The sequence below is a fragment of the Pholis gunnellus genome (genome assembly GCF_910591455.1).
Source record: "Pholis gunnellus genome assembly, chromosome: 14".
NCBI lineage: Eukaryota > Metazoa > Chordata > Actinopteri > Perciformes > Pholidae > Pholis > Pholis gunnellus.
In genome coordinates this window covers 7,054,263-7,067,444 of record NC_136541.1, presented here as the reverse complement: position 1 = coordinate 7,067,444, position 13,182 = coordinate 7,054,263, and the positions used below count along the sequence as shown (strand labels likewise).

Sequence of the window (13,182 nt, the reverse complement as noted above, 5' to 3'; positions counted from 1 at the left end):
TTTTTATTGGTGTATGTTGGTTATCATCCTCCTATCCCACACTCAGATGGAGACGTGGCAGGAATAAGAGTAAAAAACGTAGGTGTGCAACTAAAGATTAGGCCACTTTCATTACTGATTAATTAATCCTTTCTCAAATAATCAACATGTTTGTCCTACAAAATGTTAATAGTCGAAAAACTCAAACAACAGTTCAAATTGAAGTCTGCAATTTGCTTGATTTGTCCATCCAAAACCCAAAATATATTAATTTCACTGGCATATAAGACAAATGAAAGCAGCAAAGCCTCACATTTGTTGGAACTAGAAAATATTTGGCATTTTTGCATGAAAAAATAATAAATGAAAAAAATAGCTGCCAAATATAAATAGCAAATATATACTGTAAATAAAATCTGATGCTGTCACAGCAAGGCTACAGTACGACTGCCTTTTGGGAATCCACCCTGTAACCTAACCACAACGGACAGCATGTTCTCGCCACTTAACTGCACACGGCCACATCACGCAGCATGTAAAGTAGACATTGCATATCAAGCTGTTTAATAAAAATGAAACCCCGTCTATCCACTGGAAAAAGCACAGAGCTCTATTTAGAGTGACTGATCGAGAGCCCAGAATCAAAGGGCCCTGTGGCACGAGCTGCTAGTGTGTCTGGGAATTGGCCCAACTCTTAAAGAGCCAAGCTTCCCTCATCTTGACTGGGGGCAGACCCCCAAATAGGAAGAAGCCATTTCTGCTGGCAGCCAAGTGGTTCCTCTCTGGAAGCCTGACAGGTGAGGAGCCGTGGCTGCCAACTGTAACCCCCCTCAGGTGGGCTCAAGGGGCAGGGCAGACCCCCATCATGGCTCCGGCATTGTGACACAGAGCATGAGGGCATTGAGCTCCCTGATGTCTGTAGACAAAGATCTGCCGTCAAAGTGGGAATCACTTTCCGCAGCAGTGATGCATGATAGAAAATTAAAAAAAGAAATACTTTGTCTGCAAAATTGTGATGAGTTCATGTGGAACGGAAAAAAAAATTGTGACTGAATGTGTCTCACTTAAATCATTAACTTCCAATGGTGCAGACTAAATTACTCTAGTACAGTACTGCAGTGTAGTTTTAATTACCTGTATTTCTGTTATGTTATACATCAACTCTAGCCAATACTTTACTTTTTGCTCAGCTACTGCCATAATTACAAGTTATTTTGCACATTATTTTTCAGTGGTGGATGAAGTACTAAGATATTTTATTAAAAAACTATTCCATCATTTAGCATGGTACTTCTGTAACACTGAGGGACTCGCGTTGTTTTTTTTAAAAAGTACTACATTGTCTTTATTACCACAAACATTTTGGTCGGAAACTCAGAGGCGTTATGTTAGTTAATGTAGCCTCGGCTAATTTAGCCAAAAGCAGAGCTGAGCAGGGGGCTACAGAGGTCTGGTAACCTCACTTCTTTCTCCACACCCCCTGAATAATATCATTTTCCATCTTTTAGTCTTCAGGTCCAACTGATGCTATTAGTACAACAGTTTTCATCAGCTGTGAAGGAGCCTCAAAGGGCTTTATACAACATTTTCCACGTTTGCAGCAGTAATCTGTAAGCAGACTTTCATGTGTAAAATCGCTGGAGTTCCCCTTCAAGTAGAAGTGCCACGGCAAATACATGTTGCTGATAAAACCTCTGTGCTTTTACTTAAGTAAGATTTTGAATTCACACATATCTTGTAATGGAGTATGTTTACATTTTTGTATTATTGTTTGCTTAACCAGAGGATCTGAATACTTCCTTTTGTTAAGTTCACCATAATGACAAGAAATCAATAGAAAAAATCCTTTATGCTGAAAATGAAGATTTGTATAACCCCATTTATCATTGATAATACTTATTTTCTGTCTTTATGTTGACTGTATTTTGAGCTGCACTTTAAAATGCAGCACTTTCCCTTTAAATCAAACTCAACTAAATTTAACACTGCAACACCGTGTTGCTCCTTCTTGCTAAAATTGCTTAAACACAGATGGCATGGTGTCATGTTGAGATATTTCCAGCAACATTACAATGGAGTTTAATCGAGTGGAGAAGTAGGTGGAGTTATTCTGCACAGCCAGAGGTGAATTTGCTCCATGTTATTAATTAAGATTTTTTCATCTTTCATTTCAGTGCAGGGCTTCAGTCTGAATGCCAACTTTGTGAGTTTTAGAGGTGCTGATTTGCTAAGCTATGCTAATCTAAACACCTCCGGGCTCCAGCTCCAAACATTAGAGTGGTATCCACCTTCTCATCTAACTCTCAGGACAAGAGTAAATAAGCATATTTGTCAAAATGTTGTCTCTGATACAGAATACAGACTTACCAAACGATTAGGATCAGAGTTAGAATAAGATTTCTAAATGACTCCAGCGTTGTCCTTGGACTGAATGAAGAACTAAAAGTAAAGAATTGGCACCCCATCAAATTACAGGTCTGAAGCGATGACAGGAATAAGAACTGAGGTGGTTTAGTGTGATTAACCGTTAAGTACAATGATAAAAGGTGTTAGGAATTTGATAATTAACTTGTGACCTCTTAGGAAGTGGGTTTAAATGTAGGTCAGACTGAAACTGAAAGAACCCACTTGCTGCTAAATTAGCGTTGCCAGCTGTACAACAATTAATTTTGCCCTCTGTATGATGGACAATAAATAATGCCCAAATGTGCCATAATGTACGATAATTTGACCATTTTGTTGCGCTCACAACCAGTAGTTGGTTTTCAACACATTCTCACTCCCAACTTGTCAAATACAGATTATTGGTCAGTGACACCGACATTTAAGCTCTTTGTATCCTTCTAGCGTCAGTGTTTTTCAAAAATAAACTACCATCTTCAAAGGAATGGCTGTTGACGTGACTACACAATGACTAACGAGTCACGTGACAAATTAATTTTACATTCGCTCAGGACACAAGCAGTGGCCTCATGAAAGAAAGTCCAGTGTCAATGATGACATGGGTGCAGGTTTACATTGGAGTTAGCTGAAAGCACAGTGTGTCGGTATCAGATGTCGAGGGAATCAATATGACGAGAGTGAGACCAGCGATGAAACCACCTTCCACGCATCATAACTACGTCAGCTTAATTAAAAAAGTAACAGACAAAAAAGACAACGTGGGTTGATTTGTAGGTGTGCATTTATTACGCATTCAAACCTATTTGGCTAATTTTCCTCAAAATGTGATAAATGTATGCGTCCGGTATGACCTGGTTCCTCTTTACGACTCAGGCACAACATGGAGGACTCAACTAAAAATGTGACTTCATGGACATTTTCTAAATAGTTTTTCAGAAACGAGATTTACGGAGTAACATTCTTACATAGTTTAATACAGCTAGCTATTTGTCAAGATCAGCAATACTGGCTGAAATATTTGTTTGCAATTTCAACATTACAGCAAAAGTCGGGGCTGGTAGATGTTTTTTGTTACCTTTGGACTGAACCAGGCTAGCTGTTTCCCTTTGAATCCTGTCTTTATGTTAAGCTAACCGTCTCCTGGCTGTAGCTTCATATTTATTGAACGAGCTATGAGAGTGGTATTACATTTCTCATCTTACTCCAGCAAGGAAGCAAATAAAGCATATTTTCCATAAGATTAGTAAGTAAGGCCAGCTTAGCTAAGGCACTTCTATACGTCATAGCCTGTAAGAGGGAAAGAACATTTCAAACAATGCTCATATTTCATTGTGAATCCCTGCACTATTTAACACAAGAATCAGCAAAAATGAAACGGAAAAAAAATTAAATCTCAACTGAATTTGCAAAGCACACTAAAAACTCTTTCTGTGCACCACTTTGTTAGGAATGAGAGGTGATTTCAAACGCTGCGAGGCGACGGGGAGTTGAGGACAGTTGATGGGAGAAGAGGGAGTAAGACCTCATATCAACACTTGAAGTGTCGATTAGGTGAGAAAACGACATTACAAACCTGTCAATCTTCTTGGCTTCAAGCTTGAAAAAAAGCAAAGCTGCTACAAAAAAAAAAAAAAATACATAAAAGTTGGCAAGTCAGTGGAATCACATGCATTATAAAACCCCTTTTAAAACTTAATTTCATACTAATGAGTACCTGCAACAATGTCCCTCGTGTCAGAGAATATGAATAATGGCTTCGTGTTTATTCACATGATGACAGTTGCTGTAGGTCAGACACCACCTCCTCTGAGTTTATCATACATTTCATAAAATACTTATATAAAGCTAAAGATGTGACTTTTACTTAAATATGATGTCTGACACGTTTTATTTATCCCATCACTTTCTGGGTATGGAAGTGTCGCTACCACAACAGATTGTAACAGCCACTTTGAACGTGTGCGAACAGATTGAGCTTTGAAAGGGAAACGGGAGCCTCCAGCAACATTTCACGTCTGCGTCCCATCTCTGTCTAAAAACGGGACTAACATCTTTACATTATACATCTTCAAAAACATATCCATTATTCATATCCCCATATTTTAATACTATTAGCACTTCTGTGCCACCCACCTAAATACCTGTGTGTGTTTCTTGTCAAAGGAGCAGTGACAATCAGAGTTACTTTGTTTGGGTGTAAAGAAAAGGTTCGGGATTGAGAAAGTATTGTGGACCGTCACACAAAAATGAAATGAGCTCCCGTCAGGTCATTGTATTATTGTGCGCCGTAAAATGTTGGATCCAAAAACAAATGGGTGCAGGAGAAACTTTGCTTTTACCTTCACACTGGAGTGTTTGTGTTGTTTGTATAGACAACAAAGGCTAACACACACAGAAACACACAGTGCTCCCACCTGTGTGGGTGGGAGGTGTGGCCACTCAGCAGCTGAGTGGGGCAGCATATGGAGTTTCTAATTGGGTAGAACAGCACAGCTGGAGGACACCAGTCCAGGACCTGGCCTCTGGTAATCAGTCCCACAATCCTCAGCCCTCCTCTGCACATCCACCCTGCTGGTGGGTGGTTGTGGATTGTTGAACGTGTTTCACTGCTGAAACCAAGATGAAACTTGTCCACTGACAGTGTTTTACAACTTGTGATCCCTTTTTGAATCAAGGTCGGATATAAATTGTGACTCTCGCCATCATTGACAGCCTGGACTTCCAATTCTTGATGACATTTCGGTCTTGTTTATTTTGAGTTGGAACGCTCTAATTAGAAGTTGCTTTGGACAAAATCGTCTACCAAATGACTGTAACGTACTGCCGACTTAATTTCCCTTTCTTCTAAATTATACTGACTGATTGTGACCAAACATTGTCACTATGGAGCCCCATGTTGATTATCACTAAACACACCTTAAAAATGTCTTACTACCAAACACGGATTTCTCGCTCATTGTGGCTCAAGCGATCAATCATGTTTCCCTCATTCAACGCTGTGTTAATATACTCTGAGCTAATAGTGCAGTACACATGTCAGGTTCCCTGAGTTACTTGTGAAACAATGAAGTACTTGAAATGATCAAAGTTCATTAAACTCACTAAAGTGTTTGGGGGGAAAAAAGCAGTTTAGTTTTTAAATAATGTAGATGTTTTTTGACAATTAAAATACCTGAATGTGCATTTTAATTGGATATTGTTTATGCTCTTGTATGCAGTGTGTTTGATCCTATAATTTGCAGCAGAAAATATGTTCCGAGAGAATATTATGCCGCCCAAACTATGTTTTTTTACAACTCTGTCTTCTATAGATGTTACAGCATATACGTTTTTTATAAACATAATGGAGAACTGTTGTTAGTAATGAGTACTTCTCTGCGTCTCCTGTGCCATACATAAATCCCTTCATTCGCTCAAAAAGAAATCATGTCTCTGAACATAATTCAGCCAGTAATTACGTCTGTATCCACAGTGTAATTGGGTAAACAATGTTGTATCATAGACAGGGTTGATCAACAAAAGGACACGTTTTTAACCAACTCATCTGCCAAATCTCAAAATGTTCTTATTGACCGTATCAACAGAACATTCACTGACTGACTATATTTGCTCATAGCAACCCAATAGCTGCCTGTAGCAACTAACAGTTAGGTGATGACATTGCCTTTTACCTTTGTGTTTAGATACCTAAATGACTTAGTTAGTAAACAGTGACGTAGCTGTAGCTGTAGTACTGGAGTTTGGTTTCGAGATGACTTCTTTCAAAATCTAGCACTTGTTTTGGTCTCATGCATCGATGGACTCTGAATTGTCTTGATCTCAGGCTTGCTATAGACAACTGCTCAAGTTGTTTCTAGCTGCTGATTCAGGATCAGTCGTGTAAAATGTTGCCTGATTCGACCGACACAATGCATGAAAAAAACAAACCTCCACCTCTTCCTTCATGGATCTGTCAACACCTGTAATGGTTCTTAAAACTAAATTATATGCAATGATTAGTTTGACATCAGAAGATGGATTGGTTATAGTTATTATTTCTGTACATCCTAACTGACTGTATTAACATTGGAAAGGCACTATTGCCTATTATGGTCTTGACTCGGACTTGACTGAAATTGTCTTTGACTTGTCTTGGACTCAATTAAATTGGTCTTGACTGAAGCATCATTGCCTGCGTTCTTGTTGTTTTTCCTGCCTTCTTTGACAGATCCCTCTTGAAAAACGATTTGTATTTGGTTTACCTTCTACCTGGTTGAGGAAAGGAATAGGGAACAAATAAAGAAAAAGGCTAGATACACTCGAGGTGCTGCAAAGTAGTGCATCATAGATTTGGGAGCATTCTAAAATAAACAAAGACAGTAAATAAATGCATCAACGTCAGATTTACAGTGTGAGAACATGATTTAACAGCAGCAACCGAGGCATCCATCTTGGTATTAGCTATCAACAAGTAACTCAAAATAAATGACTTGCACTTGTATTTAAGCATTTCCTTATTGAGCTTTAGTAATGTGTACATGCACCTTGATGCAAAATAAATAGTGAGAGTTGTTAGATCGTTGAGCAACTGAAAATTAACAGTAAAAGGCTCATTACAGAGTCAGTGTCGCGATTAAAAGAAATCCATGCTTGGCCTTTGGGGCTCACTTTGGAGCGTTCTTCTGCCTCACAGGGTTTCACTAAAGAAATGATCTATAAATAGTAATGCAGTCAATTAGATTTTGGACGGATTCACGTAGTATCACCACACCACACATCCTCAACCACTTCACCGGCTCGCACTCATTCTCCAGACACAAACTCCCTTTATCTGCTGACATCAATTGAAAAAAAACGCTTGCGACTCAGCGTGCGATCAGCGGTGCCTTCATTTGCAGCTCTACACCACGCACCGTGCCTATAAAAGCTGATAATGTGATAATTAAAAGAGCTGACAGGCAAGAACTGTCAGCGAGACACACTGATTTACCAACCTCTGCTATTTGCTTTACCTCTCAAATTACAATGCTTCCAACCTTGAAGTATGACACGTAAAACATCAATTGCAATAATTAACTAGGTTAGGATTGTTGTGAGAAAAAAATAAAAAAGTTAAGGAGTCTCAGTGGACGACAGTTTTCGATGAAAACCGTCCTAAAAATATCACAAGATCAGTTTCAGACCTGAAACAAGGATTTCTCGCAGACAAAAGATCACTGCCATGTCTCTCTCTTTCCCTCTCAACCACACCATGATTTATTACCTGAAAAGACAAGAGAACTAATTAGTGGAGTAATTAATTAATATAAATTTGCATATTTGCATTTGCAATTAGTGCAGTCAACTGATTAGTCTGAGATGGGGAGTTTGACTCATCAGATGCTGCTGTGTGTGTGTGTGTCTGTGTGTGTGTGTGTGTGTGTGTGTGTGTGTATGTGCGCGCTGGACCAGAACGATCAGAAGACCAGCTGAGGCATTTTTGGGGGGGAAGGCTGTTATAAAGGGACAGTTTTTGTTTGGGTGTGCTCGTGTGGAGTCGGTGTTTCTCCACATGCACGCTCACACACACACTTACCTGCATATCTGTGTGAACACATGTTTGGTGCTCTGTCTCACACGCATTGGGGTCAAGTGAATGCACAGTCACCAGTGTGTGTGTGTTGTCACCCACTACCTTCACGTAGTCTTTCGTGCTCTGAACTCACACCAAGGTGTCGTCAACGCTGCAGCACTCTGCCGCCGGGCTCGTACTGCCAGTCAGTGTCTTAAAATGTCCAATACACAGAGACTGATAAGTCGCTCTAATTGATTCTCCTTGCAACAAGGTCATTCACAGGCATACATTTTGTGTGTGCGCTTGTGTGTGTGTGTGTGTTTGTGTGTTACACATAACTGAGGAGTGCATATACCCATATCGAGTGCCAGCTGTGCCCCAGTGTGGATTTGGCAGCGTGCCACTGGGCCTTTTCCACGGGGTGTACTTAATGTCTACGGTCCTGAGGTACCAGCACTGTGCACGCCCCCCTGGTATCGCACCATCCTCTGCATGTGAGGAGCCTGCTGGAATTTGTATGTTGCGCTGCAGCGATTAGTCGATTAGACGATCGATTCGAAAATGAACATCAACTATTTTGATAATGATTTTGTAAAGCGAAAAAATGCTACATTTTCATGTGAATAATATATTGTTTGCAGCAACTCTAAAATAAGGATGCACCGATTTTCTCTCTTTTAATCTGAATATTTTTAGGTTTCGTACTGTCAGTTGTACAAAACAAAACATTTGATGACGATGAACTGTGACTGTGGCAAGCATTACATTTGTTTTAATGTATTTTAGACCAAACCATAAATCGAGAAAATGGTCTGCAGATGAATAAATAATTGAAAATACAATTTTTACGTAACATACCACATACAGTACTACAGTACTTTTCGTCTGACCTTATTAAAACACCTCAAGTCCTCCAAATAAAACAACACAAATATGTTTTTTGTTACTGCCTCCAGAACAACACAAAGAAGTGTTTTCTGATCTGAAGCATCAGCACAACAACATCTACTGTCTGTGCCTGACAAAACGGTTACAAATTATCCAGGCTTTATTATGCACCACGGCTAGGGTTAAGGTTTGGTTCGGTTTAAGCAAGAAAACGACTTGATTAGGGAAAAGATCGTGGTTTGGGTTAGAACAAGTACTCCGTTAAAGTAAAAAAAAACATTACTGCTGCAGGGCTTTGTCATTTAAACAAATGCTGTTTATGGACATTTGCTGAAATGAGGATACTATGGTCTAATATGTAGAAAAGCATTGAGGTGGAGACCCCTCCCTTTGCCACAAACTGGGCTGATGATGACAAACTGCTGTGCTGTGAAAGAACGAATACATACAATCATTTTGTTTGCAAATCAAAGTCATCAGTGGACAAAGAAATGTGCAGAATGTTATCCCGCATATCAATTTGACTTTACTTGTGGGGGTCAGTTAAACCCCAGAGAGGTCGAACTTCCTGTTTGACCTTTTATGAATAAACTGTTACAAATGTGGGATTTGGGAATAGTTAGTGCTGCATATAAAGTACGACAAGTCCATCCTTGTTTTACAGATGTGGTTGGAGACCCAACAGAAGGAACTTGTCATCAGTTCGAAATCATGAGCAACACGACCCCAAACAAAACATTCAAGTTAACCTTATGTCTCTATCTAATTTTAATCTTTTTGGACATAACATGTCTTTTGCTTTCCTTATTTGCACCTCCTGTCTGAAATACATTCATAATTGGTTTCATTGAATGTAATTTAATTATCTTCTTTTTAGGGTTTTAGGGCAGGTTTTTGTACAAGACCTTTCCAGGATGTATACTCTGTGTATTTATGTTTTACATCTTTTACATCCCTAGATTTGTTTGTGCACATTCTTGAACAAAATAGGACCAAAATACATGCAAAGTCAAAAGTGAGTCTGTCTATCTATCTATCTATCTATCTATCTATCTATCTATCTATCTATCTATCTATCTATCTATCTATCTATCTATCTATCTAACCTGTTGAGGATGCCTGCAAACTCGCACATCCCTTGTCTTCTTTTTTTCCAGACAAAAAGACATTAATTCATCTTTCTTACACGAGGAGATGCAGATATTAGTTGTTATCCCTATCCGGTTTGTGTTTTTGACGGTAAACGCGGGCCTCCCGGTGCCCATTACCCGAGCTGCCAGATGATCGGTACGGAATGGAGGTCCCGTGGGACACTGAGCACGTGGTCTCGGCTGCCACAAGACGTCAGCGGCAGATGGCATGGGTACCCGCTGTTGGCATGAGTGTCATTCCTCAAAGAGAGAGGGAAGGGAAAGAGAGGGAGAGAGAGGGAGTGAGAGAGAGAGAGAGTTGGAGAGAAGAGGAAGAGCACACCACAGCAAGTCAGAGGAAAGGAGAGTGCGCATGGTTTCAGCTTTTTTCCTTTAATTTGTGGTTTTCCAGGAGAAGAAGCTGCATCACAAATTCAGAGGAGATATTTGGGAACATGCAAGGTGCACGCTGACCTGAGGTTAGTAGTTTATCGACATTATTGTTAGGCGATTTTACTTATTAATGTGTTGACTTTAAGAGTTTGTGTTTAATTGATTGAAATGTTTGTTTTGTGCAACGCTTTGGCTAAAAAAAATAATACAAATAAGGCTTTTATCACGTATCATCACCAAACATCATGTGATTAGGCTTAAAACAAGGTGGCTTTCTCCTACCTAAGTCCACAGACAATGAAGTTGAGTGTCTTTGAAAGGGTAGTAAGCTATGACATTGGCCTTGCTTGCCAATTTGCCCCTCTTCCTCTTGGGAGGACCCATTCACAAGGTAATTAACTGACAACCTTCAAAAGACGTCGCCGTAGTTCCCTATCCTCATAGTTTATGTTTTGGCTTTGATTTGACAGGAAATATGTTGACACTGCCATTCGAGGAACCTCATTTGATGTGTGAGCCGCGGTTTGGTGCCAATTATCCCCGTGAAGGCTTACCTGAGAGTCTGGAGAAGGAGCGAAAACACGACGCAGACAGTTCCAACTCAGACATGAGGGAGGCCGAGGACGACATCTCCGACAGAGAGGAGGACGAAAGGGAGGGCGACCAGGATGACAACGGGCTTCCTAAAAAACGGGGCCCGCGAAAAAAGAGGTCCGGCAAGCCGGAGACGGACAGGTCCAAAGTACGGCGCCATGAAGCGAACTCCCGAGAGCGCAGCCGGATGCACGGCTTGAACGACGCGTTGGAGAGCCTGCGCAAAGTTGTGCCGTGCTACTCAAAAACTCAAAAACTGTCCAAGATTGAGACCCTTAGACTGGCTAAAAATTACATCTGGGCCCTGTCAGAGACTCTGAGCGCAGGGAAGAGACCGGACCTCCTCGCCTTCGTACAGACTTTGTGCAAAGGATTATCTCAGCCCACGACCAACTTGGTGGCCGGTTGTTTGCAGCTGAACGCGAGGAATTTCCTCACAGACCACAACGGGGAGGTCATGTTCTCTGGCAGATCGCCCTACGATGCCATGTACTCGTACCCCGGCTCAGACGTGAACACGCCTCCCGGCCACAGCGGGAGCACCTTGGACAGCAGCGCCAAGCCGTTCAGACACTACAGCTACAGCGGCGCGTACGAGCCCTACTACGAGAACCCGTCCCCAGAGGGCGGGAGTCCGCATTTCGACGGCCAGCTGAGCCCCCCGATGAACTTTAACGGGATTTTCTCCCTAAAACCCGAAGATCAGCCAGACTACGGCAAAGGCAGCCACTATGGCATGCGCTACTGCAGTGCGCCAGGGCGCACGGCTCTTGCGCACAACTCCATGTACCGAGTCTCCCCAGAGGGCCGTTTCCCCTACGATCTGCACGTCCGCAGCCAGTCCTTCCAAGCACAAGGGGAAGTTAATGGCTCTTTCCACAACTAATCAATCAGCTGGACAAAGTTCAAGTTTTAGAAGCGATGCAATTTCCCCCCGCAGATGTCGAGAGTGGAACGAAATGGACTCCAGACACGCTGATGCACTGCAAAGAATGCCCATTTTAACTAGTCATTTTGTGTTGAATGTTCAGTCTAGTTTTTCTTTGAAACGTGTTTAAATCTGCAAACTAGATATAATGATTTCACTTGTTCTCAAATCTGTGGAGACAAAAAACAAACACAAGAACGCCTTTGTTTTGGAAACAAATGCAGTGATTTCAATCTGAGTAATTTAAAGAAAACTAAGATTAAATGGCTCACTGTCACATTATTGTTTCTAGTGGAAAACCACGTATTATAGTAATTCGTTAAAGATGCAGGTTTTGAGCAAATTGTTTACAGTTACAGTGTATTTGTTTTTAATGGCTGCGCTGCAGATGTCGGTCATGACATGGGTTATTTAAAAGTGATACAGTGAAAAATGTATTTGATTTTTCTGCTTATTTAATCAGGTTCAGAGCAGTCAGTGAAATGATTTTCGTGGAGGAATAAAATCAGCTACCGGGGAAGAACAATCTAAAGACGTTTCGCCTCATCAGGGAAGTTTGCTGAGACATGATTGGAGTCCAGATATTCAGTCTGTTAGCAATAAAGGTCAATTGAGCTATGCAAGGCAGCCAAATGCAATCTTTGCTTATAAAAATGAAATATGTCTATTTCCACTCAAGGCATTTCTCATAATCTAATATCTAATTAAAACAATTACACAAATTAATTATTTTTAAAAAGCCAGTTTGGAGACGTGCACGTGTTTAGGAGACCTGATGATGAGGATGTCATCTGAACTGGTCCTATAAATACAGGAGGTTTTGAAGAAGAAAAAAAATACTAAACGCATTTGTATTTGTAAGTAAATAGTGTGGTAACGAGGTGAATGTAAATTATTGTATTTATTTCTTTAAGCTTATTTACGATAAGTCCGTCAATTTCAATGTGGATAATATATTATTAAATGATGTAAAATTCAAAAATGTTACCGTTTTATGTGAACTTCCATACATTTGAAATTGGTTTATGTTGCATTGTTGTGTATTTCACTGCAGCTGGAAGGGAAATCATTTCGTGTGAGGTGAACAAAGTGTTTCATGAATCCGAACAACATGCCTTAAAAAAAGAGACAATGACCATCGATATGCAACGAAATGACAGTTTTGGATAGTTTGATGTGAACTTTTTACACTTTCTTGTTCCTGCTGAAGAGCAGCTGTGATGCACTTCAAGTATTTCTGCACAATGTTGGTGACTGTACTCATAAATTCTGTTGATTTTGTAACTTTACCCGAATGATGAATGATTTTTGGATGATATTCTTTATATTTTGTT

General features: G+C 40.4%; 2 protein-coding genes across 2 annotated transcripts in view; both read left to right on the top strand.

The window, feature by feature from the left end:
• fyco1b (FYVE and coiled-coil domain autophagy adaptor 1b) overlaps nucleotides 1-13,182 on the top strand; it is a gene marked incomplete at its 5' end in the record, with an annotated part of 132,221 nt that overhangs the window by 77,032 nt on the left and 42,007 nt on the right. The gene's annotated exons all lie outside the window — the stretch shown is intronic.
• On the top strand, nucleotides 10,802-11,806 carry neurod6b (neuronal differentiation 6b; the record flags this gene model as incomplete). Its single annotated transcript, XM_079173160.1, has 1 exon — nucleotides 10,802-11,806. One exon carries the CDS (start codon nucleotides 10,802-10,804, stop codon nucleotides 11,804-11,806), a length of 1,005 nt encoding a protein of 334 aa, XP_079029286.1.